The 15,511-nt window shown below is 47.1% G+C and overlaps 1 protein-coding gene across 4 annotated transcripts in view; it reads right to left on the bottom strand.

The window, feature by feature from the left end:
• brun (trafficking protein particle complex subunit brun) overlaps positions 1 to 15,511 on the bottom strand; it is a 663,235-nt gene that overhangs the window by 184,518 nt on the left and 463,206 nt on the right. For all 4 annotated transcript variants that reach the window (XM_070522710.1, XM_070522707.1, XM_070522708.1 and 1 more), the window contains one exon: positions 13,518 to 13,555. In XM_070522710.1, coding sequence (XP_070378811.1) covers positions 13,518 to 13,555 — 38 coding nt within the window. The remainder of the gene's footprint in view (positions 1 to 13,517; positions 13,556 to 15,511) is intronic.

Genomic DNA, 15,511 nt, shown 5'->3' with positions numbered 1-15,511 from the left:
TGACAGGGAGGCAACCCTTCCCCTTTACTTAATGAAGGGGTCGTCGCCGACGCTGGTGGGCCGAAACTGGATTCATGCACTGGGCGTTTGTCTGCCAGAGTACCAGGAAGCCAGCGCGCACGCGGTGAAAGACGTCCCCAGCCTTCTCACGTAGTTCAAGTTCCTCTTCCAGCCAGGGGTGGGCACATTTGCCGGCACGACGGCTGGCATCTATGTACCTGAGGGAGCCCGGCCACGTTTTTTCAAGCCTCACCCACTGCCATTCGCCCTGAAGGACGGGGTCACCCAGGAGCTGCAACAGTTACAGCAAGAGGGCATCCTGGTGCCCATCAAAATGTCTGAATGGGTCGCTCCCATTGTACCAGTCCTCAAGCGAAATGGCAGTCAGGATCTGCGAGGATTTCAAAGTTACTATGAACCCCATTGCTACCATCGAGAAGTACGAGTTGCCCCGGATTGAAGATCTCTGGTCAGCGTTGTCCGGTGGAGAGAAGTCCACCAAGCTCGACCTCAGAGATGCTTACCAGCAGCTGGTGCTCCAGGATGCCTTCGGAAAGTATGTCATTATATCGACAACATTGGGGCTCTTTCAGTACACGCGCTTACCGTTTGACGTGGCCTTGGCCCCAGCCATACGTCAGAGGGAGATGGACAACCTCTTCAGGGGCATGAGGCATGTGGTGGTGTACTTGGACGACATCCTGGTTACTGGCAGCGACGACTGGGACCACCTGCAGAACCTGCACAACGTCCTGGCACGACTGCAGGACGCCGGCCTCAAGCTCAAGCCGGAAAAGTGTGTTTTATTAGCTCCAAGCGTTGAGTACTTGGGACATGTCATTTCCCAGGCAGGCCTAGCCCCGGCTCCCCGCAAAGTTGATGCTGTGCTCAAGGCACCTAAGCCAAAGAATAAGAAGGAGCTTCAGAGGCACCTGGGCTTCATCAACTTCTACAGGAGTTTTCTGCCAAACCTGTCGGAGCATCTACAGCCGCTCCATCTGCTTTGAGATGATCACCAATGGGTCTGGAAGAAGTAGGACCAGGCCTTCCAGCACAGCAAGGAGCTAATCACCAAGGCTCCAGTGCTGGTGCGCTTCGATCCTGCTAAGCCTGTCGTCCTTACTGAAGATGCATCGCCGTAGGGTGTGTGAGCCGTCCTGGCACACCGGGACAAAAATGGCCAGGAACGCCCTGTGTCGTTTGCTTCTTGTCGACTTCATGCTGCAGAACAACGTTACAGCCAGATGACAATTAAGGAAGGTGTGGCCCTTATGCTCATTGTCGAACGCTTCCACCAGTATCTGTGGGACCGGAAGTCCGAGGCGGTCACGGACCACAAGCCGCTGTTGGGGCTGCTGGGGCCTGAAAAGGCAGTTCCTGTGCAGGCATCACCTCGAGCGATACCCTGGGCCTTGAGGCTGGCAACCGGGACCCAGTCTTGTCTCAGGTGGTCAAGGTAGTGTCCCGTGGAGAGTAATTGGTGCAGCAGGCCTTAGCCACAAGGCCGCTGAGCTGAGCTTGCAGCAGGGCTGCCTACTGTGGGGTTCTAGGGTGGTGATCCCACAAAGCCTCCGGTGCAGGGTCCTGAAGTTGCTGCACGCAGGTCATCCTGGCATAGAAAAGACCAAGATGGTGGCCCAATTTCATGTTTGGTGGTCTGGCCTGGCCTGGACATCGCTCACTTGGTGCAGAGCTGCCAAATCTGCCATGAGCATCAGCGAGCCTCGCGTCGTGTGGAAATCACCTCCTGGCCGTTCCCACAGAGACCCTGGTCCCGCCTACATGTGGATTTTGGGGGGCCCTTAAAGGGCCATAACTTACTGGTGGTGGTGGACGCCTTTTCGAAGTGGGTGGAGGCTCTACCTGGCACCACTCCATCAGCAGGCGCGACCATTGCAGCGCTACGACAGGTCTTCGCCGCCCAGGGGTTGCCGGATGTCATTGTGTCCGACAATGGTCCTGCTTTCACCAGCACAGAGTACCTGGCCTGGCTGACAAAGAACGAAATCCGCCGGATGATGGTTCCGCCGTACCACCCTGCTTCAAATGGTGCAGCCGAGCGGGTGGTGCAAATCATCAAAGAGAAGCTTGCGTCCGGACCTCCGATCCACAGTGCTTTTGAAGCAGCTGAAGCAAAAGCTCGCTGCTGACCAAAGGTGCCATCCAGGGCCTTTGCCAGGGTAGGGAGCTCCTGTTTTAGCGAGGAACTTCCGTCCTAGCCCACCCTGGCCTGCCGGACAGGTGGTGTCTCCTTCCAGTGCCTCATCGCTGATCGTCTGCATGCCAAACGGGGCCATGTGACACAGACACGCTGACCATGTCAGGCCTCGCCTCGGGACCTGGCCAGCACCCTCGAAGGCCACTTCTGATTTCCAGGCCGCAGGAGGACTAGCGGCAGCACCAGTTGGTTCCAGCGGAGCCCCACCCACCTCGGAGGTGGCAAGGCTGACCCACCTGGGGGAAATCGGCAGTCGCCTTTTCCTGTCCTCCTCTCCAATCTTCGTCTTTCTCTCCCACTTTTGCATCTTTCCTGTCTTCTCTTCACTTCTTTTGCTTCCGTATTTCCTGGCGGCAAGGGTTAACCGTGTGTAATGTATCCAATCTCGGGTATATACATTAGATTATAGTGGCTGTGTACTGCTGGCGCTGGCAGGCTGCATTTATACAGAATCTTGTCACGCCCCCGTGTTGGGCTCCATGGTGGGTGGCTGGCACAGCTGCCGAAATTTCAGAAATTTCTATGGCTTTTAGCTCATTCCCCAAGCTACCTGATCGACCTCTTTTGAAAAGAGGCCGCACCGATGAACCCTTTAACTTTTTCGCCCAGAGCAAAGATATTTTCCCACATTTTCACGTGATCCATACAGAAACGAACCAAAGGACTGTAAGAACGCTTTCTCCATTTGTTGTTGCGAAGTGCCTCACTGACACACTGGGCCCTGGATACAAAATTACTAAAATGGCCAGTGGCGACCTTCTCCTTGAAGTTCGTGACAAAATACAACACGACAAATTGCCAAATCTTGTTTCATTTGGTGAAACCCCAATTTCAGTAACCCCTCACCGTTCCCTCAACAGCACAAGAGGTGTAGTTTCAGAGCAGGACCTTCTAGAACTGACTGAGGCAGAGCTCCTAGAGGGCTGGAAGGAGCAGCATGTCACTAATGTGCAACGAATCAAGATCCGCCGAGATGACAAAGAAATACCCACAAAACACCTGATCCTTACCTTTTGTACCAGCACTCCCCCTGAAAGCATCGAAACAGGCTATATGAAAATTAATGTCAGACCGTACATACCGAATCCACGACGATGTTTCAAATGCCAAAGATTCGGCCACGGCTCTCAGAGCTGCCGAGGCCGTACCACCTGTGCAAAGTGTGCGTCCCATGACAACGGACAACTGCAGACAACTGCAACGACCCACTTCACTGTGCAAACTTTGACGGCGAACACGCCGCCTATTCTCGCTCCTGTCCTTCATGGAAGAAGGAAAAAGAAATCATAACACTTAAAATAAAAGAAAATATCTCGTTCAAAAAAGCGCGCAAGCGTCTTTCTATTGCACAGGGACCTACATTTTCCGAAGTGGCACGGCTGGGGGCACGGCCACAACGGTATTCGGCGGCTGTTAGGACCACCCAGAGTGGACCGGTGGCATCGCCACTCGCCCCTACTGCGGGACCAGCTAGTGCTGGCTTGCTACCCAGCAAGATCCAGCAGCCCTCAGGGTCTGCTGTTTCTAGTTCTTTAAGGGCCTCTGCACGCGTAGAGAAGCCCGAAACACCCGCGAGCGGACATCCATCGCCTCCATACAACACAAAGTGCGTCGGCGTCCCAGACGCCGAAGGCCCGGCGCAGTTCTCAGGAGCGCGCCAAAAAGGACAAAACCCGCATCACGGGGCCTGAAAGAGCCCTGTGGGCTAAAGTAGCTTCTCTCTCCTAAACACACAGCACATATCAATAACAACATGGATACGCCAATATTACATTGGAACGTTAGAGGTCTCCTCCACAACCTCGACGACGTCAAAGAACGCCCAATCCCAATTCTTACAACTGGCTGGCCGCGTTGAGATGGTGGTGCTGTGTCTGAAGTCTGAAGTGAGTGCTAGGTTCTTGCGTTGACTCTCTAGGCTTCATTTTGTGGTTGTTCAGTTTAGGACAGCAGGGAAGCTGGATTGTTGATTGTTATAGCTAGGCTGTGTTTACCTAGTTATGTTTAGCAAGCAGGACTAAGGCAGTAAAGCAGCAATCATGGAGTTTACGGCACTGCTGAGAGACGAGTTGTTGGTTGTTGGTGAGGAACTGGGCCTAGAGGTACACAAGGAAATGATAAAATTTAAATTATTGAAGCTGATTTTCGAACTCGCAGGTGAGGAGGACAATGGAATTGGGTTAGAATCTCTTTAGGAAGAGAGAGAAATGGGACAGAAAGAGAGAGAGAACGGGACAGACAGAGAAAGAAAGAATAACAGGACAGAGGAACAAGAGAAAGATTGTGAGTTAAGAAAAATGCAGCTTGAGCTTGAAAGCAAACGTTTGGAGTTGTCTCGAGTGAGTGAAGGGGCTCTGGAACGATCAAGTGAGGCAGAATCATACCGCATGGGCACGCTGTTCAACCCATCTCAGGTCGGGCATGACATAGGCTTGTTCCTAGGAAATTTTGAAAGGACTTGCGAGAAGATAAACTTTGGTCAGAGTACATGGCCACAGCGGTTGCTGTCTATGTTGCCGTGTGAGGCTGTGGAAGCAATCGCCAGACTCATTGGGCAAGATGCATATGATTATGCGAAGGTTAAGGTTAGCCTTTTGAAGAAGTACTGCCTTTCAGCCGAAGCTTTTCGGCAAAGGTTTAAAAGCACGGGCAAGAAGGATAGCGAGGGATATCTGGAGTTTGCATATGGCTTAAAGGCAAACCTAGTCGCGTGGTTGAAAAGCGTGGAAGCATACGACAGCAGAGACATGATTATTGAATGCATGTGTATAGAACAGTTTTACAAAAGCACCCCAGAATATGTGAAGCTGTGGGTGCAAGACAGAGGAAACGTATGTGGAAAGGGCGGCCAAATTAGCCGAAGAGTTTGCAATGTGTAGAAAGCTGAACGCCAAGGACGGAAATTGTGACGGTCGAGACGGACCGTGGAAACAATTTCCGTTCAACAAGGCATCGCAGACAAAACGACCGGAGCATTAGGGGCGGAGAAAAGGATGTCAGAAAAGAGCGAGGAGAAGTCAAATGGCGAAACCGTAGAAAAAGAGTAGAAAAACAAATTCGAAGATTGTAGACCGATCCGCTGCTACAAGCGCCATGAACTCGGACATATAGCTGTAAACTGCAGGAAGCTTAGCATAGTTTTCTCTTACGTAGACGAATGAGACAAGAACATGGCATTTTAAGCCCATATCTTCACGAGCTGCATACTAATGGAAAACCTTGCCGGGTGTTATGAGGCAGTGCCACCACTATGGACATTGTCCATCTGTCTTACGTGATGGTAGATGACTTCACTGGAGAAGTAGCATGAATTAAACAACAGGTTGTGGAAGAACACAGCTTGTGTCTACTGATGTGATAGTCAAAATCAGTGGGCCATTCAGGAAGCTAGTGAGTGAGGCTGCAGTCTCCAAATTCTTGTCGCTGCAGTACTCTTACATTTTTCCGAATCGGTCGGATCAGTTAGTGCATGGAAAGGGGCTGAAACTTGGAGAGGGCGTAGTACAGGCATTGACGCGATCCCAAGCTCATCAAATCACATCGCTTTCGGCTGAAAACGCAAAAGGCACTCCAGCAGAAGTAGCAAGAGAGGTAGCCTCAGTAACCAAAACCGAGCTAGGTTCAAGAAATGAAAAAGTGGTTAAGGAAATCCTGCCAGCTGACCAGCTCAACAGAAGCACATCACAGGGCATGCGTCAAAGTTCATGCCTGCGGGGAGAGCCAGCTGATGCAGCGAGACAGAGTCTTTACTATCACCGGCCTTAAAGAACTTTGTTTGGCTCTTACGTGTGGAGAGAGAGTCACTGGCAGCCGAGCAAAAGAATGATGACAGCTTAGCTAAATTGCATCACACAGCTAAAGAAGGCGTTGGTAGGTGCAACATGACGATACAAGAGGGAGAAGGCTTGTTATATCGGCACTACAGAGACCAAAAGGGCAAGATTCTGGATCAGTTAGTCGGACCTACCAAGTAGAGGGTGGTCGTTTTGGGTTCCTGTCATAAAAATGGGTTGTCTGGCGACCTAGGCACAACAAAATCAAAGATTGCTCATGGAATACTAGTGGCCTAACTGTTTCAAAGACGTTGAAAACTTTGTGAGGTAACGCAACGCCTGCCAGCACTCGGGTAAACCAGGAGAAACATGGAAAGCTCCACTAAAAGTAGTGCCCTTAATATCAGAACCTTTCAGACGACTTGTCATAGACACAGTAGACATGGTGAGTAGACAAAGTCGGGTTCCAGGCACCGGTTTACCATGCTGTGTCCGGCTACAATGTTTCCGGAGGTAATTCCACTGAAAGAACTCCGCTCCACCGATGCAGTAGACGCGCTTTTGACAGCATTCGCAGGAGTCAGGTTTCCAGCCAAAATTCAGGCGGATCAAGGGTCAGTATTTACCAGCTCACTGATTTCCACATTCTTACAAACATGTGGGGTAAAGTTAATACACAGTTCCATCTATTACCCTCAGTCAAATAGTGTAGAGAGGAGGCATTCAGTGCCTAAGCGAGGTTTGTGGGTGCTCTGTTATGAGCAAAAGGAGGACTGGGAGAATTGTCTTCCGGCTACTTTGTTTGCCTTGTGAACGGTTCCTCATGCGGCTACATATTTCTCGCCAGCAGAACTAGTGTATGGAAGGACACATCATTCCTCACTGAGAATGCTAAGAGAGATGTGGGAGGAAAGAGGAGAGAGCCAAACGGTGGTAGAGTGCGTGCTAAATCTGCTGGAACAGCTAAGTGCAATACAAGAACTAGTCAAAAAGAACATGTGCATGGCACAAAAAACGCCGAGCTCTATTATGACAGAAATGTGAGGCTTCGAATGTTTAACACTGGGGACCAGGTAATGATCCTCAAACCATCAAGAAAGAACAAGCTCTAAGTTCACTGGCACGGACCAGTTAAACTGTTGCACAAACTTTCAAATACTAACTATGCTCTGAAAGTGCCCGGTCGAAGGAAGGAGGTGAAAATATACCACTGCTATTTGATGAAGCCGTATGTGGAGCGGAGCAGAGTCTTTAACTTTACCATCAAAGAGCCAGATGACATTTATACCGAGTTTAATGAATGTAAGGCAACCTGAAACTCTGAAATCAGCCTGGAGGAAGTGGTAAAATATTCGGTAAGCACGCACACTCTTAAACCCGAGCAGCTAGATGAGCTAAAAGGGCTTTTAGGGGAATATCACAATAGATTGTGGGAGGCTGCCTCCCATCCCATGCCAAGACTGCCAAGAAATGATGAAACTGGAAGCATAAAGAGATGACCAAAACAGCATAAGAAATAATGCTCCCTGAATACAACGGCCAAGCAGCACGAAAAGCAGCCCTTGAGATCAACTCGAAATCAGCCTCTATCGTCACCAAAATTCTCTTAGAATCACTGCACACTACAGCACTGATCTCTCGTTACTATGAACACCGCACTAACAAATTCTTCAGATTAACGAACTTTTCAGAAATCCCCTGCTGACTTCTTATAGTTTCAATGTAAAAATATTTCAGTACTACGAACTTCAGAATGCCAAACTTTTCACGATCGCTATACAGTTTCCCTGTGATGTTAGCAACACATTAGTACTGCGAACTAATATTTCTGTGTATCCTTCACGGCAGCCCGAACAGTAGGCTATCAGATGACAAAGTGCAGAGAGTGGACATCGCAGCGCATGGGTTCGGAAAATGTGAGATGACGCCTGAGAAAAAAAAAAAGAACGCGGTCGAGCGGAGATGACGACGATAAGGTTTTGCGAGCGCGTGCTCTGCCCAGAAAAGTGTCACCTAGCAACAAAGGCAGGCCTCTTCCTTATTTCTGTGCATGCCTCTTTCTTCTGCGCCCTTTTCTGCGGCTGCGTTCGTTACACGCGCAGTGAAATGTAACCGCTGTACTCGCGGAGATACCACACGGTCGCACTATCCGGACGGAGTTGCCTACACGAACTTGCACTTTGACATAGTTCAGGTGTATGCCTCAAGCTAGACAGTTGCGGTGACCACGGCGAGAAATGTGAAAAACAAACAAAAAGCAAGAAACATTGCACTTTGGAGGCGCTTTGGAAGCCCTTTTAGTAGTTTTCTTGGTGTCAGCATCTGTTTTCCACGCATCCCTATTATTATACGGTGCTTCAGTGGTGCGTGGCACCGGTATCTATGGAAAATAGCAACAGCGCGTGTCGAGAGCCAACAACATTTTCGTGGGTAGCTCATATGGTGACAACTTATGAACTGATGGGTTGATGAACGGGACGGTTAATTTTGAGGCTTTCACTTTAACAATCTTTACAATTTACCACGGTCCAGTTAAGTTGGTTATACCGAGATTTCACTGCGCTGTACATGCCCTAAATAGAACGAAGGGCCCTGTTCCTGGTGTCTCTTCAAAGATGTTACGTCTGTGCATGTCATTTTGTAGCCAAGGCACCCGTACAAGCTCCAAAACACCAACATATATTTCATTTTTATTTGGCAAGTGTATGTTTTCATTTACTACAGTAAAGAGCTGCATGAGAATGATCACAATGAACATTAAAGGCAAACTGCAATGAAATTTCACTTAGGCTAAATTTACTATATATGCCTAGTATATTCTCTCAAAGTAATTGTGGGAAAGCCGCAGGGCTGGTAAGTGCCTAATTTTGTTATTAGCAGCTATTAAACAGGACCTATGCAGATGATGTGTACACCTGGTGGTAAAGAGGTAGCAATGTGGATGTGGCAAATATTTAAGAACTGTACGCTATAATAACCATAGAACCCTTAACAGGGTGTAGAACCGTAGAACAACAGGGTGTGTACCAAGTTGACATTTAAAAACTCCCCGAGTTTTCCAGGTTTTCCTTAAGTGCCCTTGCGAAATTCCCTGAGTGATGCAGAACTATGTTTTATGTCAAGACGGGCTGAAACCATGTCACCTGATGCTGTCACTCTCTAGAAAGCATGTGAAAAAACACAAAAAAAAACACGACTGGATCCAGTCTAAGGAGTAGTGTTTATTTCATTCAAAAAGAGTCTAGGAGGGAGGGGTTAGTAAAATGCACAGCAAATAAAATGCCTTGGAAAAAAATTGCAAATAGAGTCGGACATTCTCAAATACGCATAAAAAGGAGATGCATAAAGAAGCAAATATTTTCGAATATGAGCTATTTCTACCGAACGATAGCAAGCTCAGTGGTATGAGGCCCAAACTTTGTCACAATTGAGATTCTCTCTCAACAGCTTGTAAGTCAACCTCAACTGTCCTGACATACTCTCACCCGCGCACGATGCCTCAGTGTTGTGTTTCACCGCTTTAAAGAGTTAATTTTGGTTTGGATGAGGGACACCTGCATCTCGGCATCAGCCAACACTTTTTTTTTGGGGGGGGGGGGGGTGGCTCAAGCTCCTTCAAAACGGCGGCAGCATGCTTCCTTTTCCGTTCATTCCTCAATGGGTAGGTCTTTTCTGTTCTCGTCCTCCTTCGGCCGCTCGTTTGCCTCACGGACCATTTGACGCATCTTTTTGGTCAGTTGTACAGTCAATGTCCGATTTTTCGAACTCCCTAGGAGCCGAGAAAACGTCCGTAAAATCGGCCAGTTGGAAAAGAATGCATGTCTTTTCGTGCCCTTAAGGACTCAAACCGCCACAGGCACATTCTTAAAAGCTCTGAAGGTCTGTCGGTACATGTATTAGTCATATGGGTGCTCGGACTATTATGGTAGATACCGGGTGCACGCGTGTATAATTAAGGAATACATACTGTGTCCCGCGGCAATAGCCCGTTCACACGCTTGTTATGCTTCACCGCAATAGTTTTGCGTATGCTTCAAGAAATAACATTACTGTACAGAGGCGAAGCTGACTTTCGGGAACCGGCATTATGCAACGCACCGTGCTTTCCGAGCTTCGAAGCCAATCGTGAGGACCACAAATGCGTAGTCGGTGCCATTGCTGAGAGTGGCGAATTCTTTCAATGAAAAACACTGTACCCAACATCAAGAAGCTCAATAGCGAACGTCGAAGCAGCTAGGCCTAGTATTGCCGCAGTGGTGGCTACGGCTGCCAGCGGATCTGCGTGCGAGAGCACCGGTTCGAGGCGGCGAGGTAATCAAAACGGCCGCCGTGGTGACTTTCATTAATGCCATTTTGGACCGGCGGTCCCTGCAAAGAACTCAGGAAAATCAGAGAGCGAAGGGTTCTTGCATCCGAAATTTCAGATGTTCTGATACATTGACTCTATGGGGTACGTGGTGGTACCACGAAGCCGTCCGAAAAGTTGGTCGTTCACTGTACACTGGCAACTCCTCCAGCCGAGGATGGGGCGTCAAAGACGATTTGTTACGATTCCTGTCTGTTACTCGAGCCAGCATTACCGCGACTTTCGTTCCCTTTCAATAAAATTACAGCTAATTTTCTCTAATAGGAGTACAAATTCCATGAGTTTTTCCAGACTACTCAATATCCCTGAGAATTCCCGGTTTTCCCGGTTGGTTGACACCCTGCACGGTTCATCTCTCGGTTGTGCCTAAGCATCTAGGTGCAATGCTCACTCACAATTTATTTAAATGTTTATTTATTTATTTAAATATACTGCTGGCAGCAGTACTGCCCAAACAGGAGAATTTTTTTTTTAAACATAAAGTGCTATGACAAAGAATTCACAAAGGCATTTACCTTTCTACAATCAACAACAGATGCAGGCAGACAATACCACTCTTCAATTATGAGTGAAAAAGGAGACTTCTGAAACATCTTCGTCCTCACAAAACATGGGTGGATAACATTCGAGTGTAATTCTAGATGACCTGTGTTGTGCAGGGGAAAGGTTAGCTTCGCATGGCAGACCAATTTCTGATAGATCAAATAAAGCATTTCTGGTCTTGCAATCTTTCGGCAGACACTGAGGGGCTCCAGATTCAGTTGCTGCAGCATATCGGTAACAGATGAAGATCGATAGTCAGATACAATAAATCTAGCAACAAGGAGCTGAAAACGTTCTACCTGTGCAATATCTTTAACATAGTGTGGGTCCCAAATTGCAGAAGCGTACTCAAGGACTGGTCGAACTACAGTGCAGTATGCCTCAAGTTTAACACATGACGGCGAGTCTTAATTTTCTGTGCAGAAAGCAAAGTTTATTAAATGCTGTTGTGCAAACATTCTTCACACGCTTATTCCATTTTAAGCTGCTTGTGATAGTTAGTCCTAGACATCTGACAGACGCTACTGATTGAATAATTTTGTTAACAGTGTAATACGTATGACACAGTGGATTTTTATTTGTGGTTATAGTCATAGCAACTGTTATATTTGCGATTTGACGGGTGTCTCACTCGGCATGCGTTCTCACTGTTGCAAGAATGCCGATGCATTGCGTCGCCGTCGGGTGCTTGAATACGCACTCGAACACAAGTAATGGCTGTGCAGTACAAAATGCTGAGCAGAGGAATGCTGAACACATCTTTCTTGTCCCAGCTTTTACAGCGCAAGCGTGCACCGCAGCGCAGTAGGCAAGTGCCATGTGGATGAGCCAATGGACACAAAGCATGCAACCTGCACTTAGTGAAGCTGCAGAAGCTACATTTCCACAGCTCAGTCACTTACCCATCAAGAGCTGTTTGGCAAATGCTTTACTGAAGTGACTATATGTACTACACAAGCCTTCAACCTTCAAAGGCAAGTTGTATTCAAAGGTGATATTCTCGAGCGACCGTTTCCAGTAGTGCATCATCTTCAACACATTTAGTGCGTCTCTACATCAGACACGTCAGAGCAGACAAACGAAATTCTTTCCGACACAGCGTCAGAAACGAGAAGGAACTGCATGATGCATTTATCACGAAGGAGAATGCAACATGGCGGCAATGGTGTAGATGCGGCAGTAAGCTGCGCAGGAATATAATGCCGCCAAAGCGAAATGGGCGAGACTTTGTCACCGCTGCAGTCTGGCCTGTCTGGCTGTGAGTTTACACACACTTAGCACTGAGCCCCTCTAGTTTGGTGATGCCGAAACTCAGCTACTCATCATCGTTTACTACATGTGGCGGTAGTTGTCTGATATGTCGACGAGTCCGGCGTTTTCAGAGTGCCAGGCAGCGGCCTGTAAAGTGGTATACATCATGCTGAAGACGCTAAGACCACAAAAATTTTACCCTGCTAGCTTTAAACATGACCTGCTGCAGTGCGGTGAACAGTTGTTACCACAGCGTAAACACAAAAGTGCGCGGCGGGAAAGTGCTTCTTTGTTTGTCATAGGCGCACATGCAACACGCTCGTTTCAGTGAACCCAAACTGTATATAGGCCAGCATGCTGCTGGTCAGCCAAGCTAGCATGCGATTCACCCTGTTCCAGCGGCTCCAGCGTGCGATAGGGCATGTTTTTTTTATTCCTGTGCCAGCCAAATTAGGCTGTAGAGCATCCAATTTTTGCCGATGTAGTGTAACTGCACCATGCGGGGATTGCGTGCGCGTTAAGCCGGACTATATCCATGCCTTCAGCTTGGCCACCCCATTGCATTTTTCTTCGAGCGGAGGCAGAATGCATCGAGGCTCTGCTGTCTTATAGAGAAAAGCAGCTGGACGCTGAGAATACTTTGCATTAAAAGAACATTGTAGGCATGCGACGGCATTGGCACAGCGCACGAAGTAGCTAGCAAAGCATACAAACTCTGTGGCTAGCAGACATGCAGGACATGTTTGCTGACACCCGGAAACGGTATACAAGCAAGGGAAGTAGACAGCATGGGCGCTGGTTCCCTACAGTCTGCATATTACGTCACATCTGGCAACTGTTAATGGCGGCATTTTTTTCAGTTTGGGTGTGAAAAAGATTTTCGTGAGTGTTTTGTTAAGTGCCCATTCGCATTTCAAGTGTAAAATTTTCCGTGGAGGCTACTGTACGTCTAAATTATCTGAAACGAGGCTTTTTACATGATCCATCATTTCACTGCAGTTGGCCTTTAAGTGTAAATAAATTGCCATCCTGGTGTAAACTCTGATGGATTAATGGTTTTCAAATTGCCAGAATTGGAGACAAGCTACAACTTTCTGTAAAAAAAATGCATGTTACATTTCAGGGCATATGGTTCTCTGAAACTATAAAAAAAGACTGGTTGCACAATAGATTTGGGGGCACTTTAAAGATGGGAAACTACTGCCAAATCAAGCAACCGTGTGTTTGGGAGACTTTTCTGCCTCCTCTTTGAATTTGACCTGCGTGATAATTGGATAAATCCCATGGGTCTAATCAAGGGCAAGAGTTGACTCCCAAGTGGAGACAATGCATGCTCACCACATGCTAAACATCAAAGGCAGGTTACCTTGGATAGCCCCACCTGTGAACCTTCTGGTGAGCCTCCTGCACAGACAAGAGCACAGCATTGGCAGCCATGTAGCAGTGCAGCACAGTACTTCATTTCGAACTGCACTGAGTGACATCAGTCACGATAAATGACAGACACACCACACGGGACAACAGAGCGCAAAGTACCAGTTGGTAGCTCTCTCATCCTGTGTGGTGTGTCTGTCTGTCGTTTGCCATCATTGGTGTCACTCAGCCAAGTTCAAAATGAATGAACACCAGCTAGCCTAGTCCACTCGACACCTTCCTGTTCATCCACATGTTTTTGTTTACAGCCTGTCAACAAGTCATACCAACAATGCCAATCTACATGCAAACATATGGCTAAAGATATGTTCGATTTGCACTCTCAGTCAGGTATTTTTAATTAGGCGACACTGTAGCCTATGCACACAAGCAGACGTTATCGTTGCAAGCAGTAACTCGAAGGACAAGTGCAGTCTTTTGCAATCTCTATTTCTAACAGTGCGGAAAACATTTTGCAGCAGCTGCCTGCAGGTACTCACACATTAGGTTGTTTTCATTACACAGGCAGCCATTTAAAAGCAGAAGGAATTCTATAACTACATATAAAAAACAAAACAAAAAAAGATTAGCATGCATTGTGAAGGGGCCTTTATAAAAAGCAGGCAATTAAAAAGGAAGGGGAAAAACATGCAGCGGCAATTGCAGTACAGAGACCAACCATTTGTTTGTCTTTCACAAATACCCAAGTGCTTATTAGGTGAGGAAAAAGCCATGCTCACATCCCGATGCTTGCCTACATTTCACTAATGACAACCAGAAAGTTAATTGAGGAATGTGTGCTATAAGGGTTATAACATAGTGCGCTATTCCATCTGTCAGCGCCTTTCTTGATAGAGGAATGTGGTGACTCAGGATGTGGCATAAGACATTTGTGCATTGTAAGATCAGTATTGTTTACCAAATTTCACCAGCATGCGGTAGTCTATATAGGAGACAGCAGAAGAAGTGGCAGTCTTGCCGGCGTTCACTGTCTGAAGACACCAGAGCACTTTCACGCCATCGACAGCAGCTTAATTATGAAGTGATTGAAGCCTTCCAGATCAGAATGAAAGAGGTGGTTGTGTCTAGTTTCCTGAGTGACAGTAATTTTAAGTATCTTCCAAGCATGTGTAGAAATTAAAGGTGCTTATAATGCACTTCCCTAAAAGAGATAACAAGGTGTTGCAACAATTTTTCTTATTCTGATGTTTTCCTGTATATATTTGTGTTACCATCCTTCTAGCAAGACGTTGCTGCCAAGTCGACACTTGTTTTGCATACTTCCTTTCCTGTTGTCCTCATTTTCGCATGAGCACTGTGAAAAATCACAAGATGAATTCATAGCAACTTGGGAAATTTTCGATTCTGATGCAATATGTAACCATACTGCTAGCATAACCTCAATAAAATCTCTTAGTAACACAGATGAGATCATTTCACAAACTTTATCACCATTCTTCGGCTTACAGTGGCTTCGATTATTGATATTTATATTCCACAAGTGTCACATTGCGTCAAAAATTGCCACAAAGATGGAATTGAAAAAAAAAATGCCACCTTCCCAGAAGACACTGCCCCCTCTATTGGCAACAGACTTCTTGTACAAGGCATGAGTACCCATGTGTAGTAATAAGGAATTAATATTATGTTACATAGTTTAAGTAATTTCTTGCGCTTTACTGTAGCGGTTTCTTTTTCACCCCATTCCTATATAATGTCCTCGCACGGTGAAGGTAACACAGAAAAAATAAATGCGTGGCAGTCATCATACCCTGTGTGGCAAGCAGTGCACAATGACCAAGACAAAGTGGAGAGACACCAGAATACAGTTGAACCAAGTTATAACGATACTGGTTTTAACAATGTATTGGTTATAACAATGAGAAGCTGCTGCACCGTCAACTTTTTGGTGTTTTTCATGGTGAAATAACCCACTTAATACAATGC

This window comes from Dermacentor albipictus, chromosome 7, assembly GCF_038994185.2.
Source record: "Dermacentor albipictus isolate Rhodes 1998 colony chromosome 7, USDA_Dalb.pri_finalv2, whole genome shotgun sequence".
In the NCBI taxonomy this organism is placed as follows: domain Eukaryota; kingdom Metazoa; phylum Arthropoda; class Arachnida; order Ixodida; family Ixodidae; genus Dermacentor; species Dermacentor albipictus.
The sequence above is the reverse complement of the archived record's forward strand: the minus strand, read 5'-3'. Positions and strand labels throughout refer to the sequence as shown.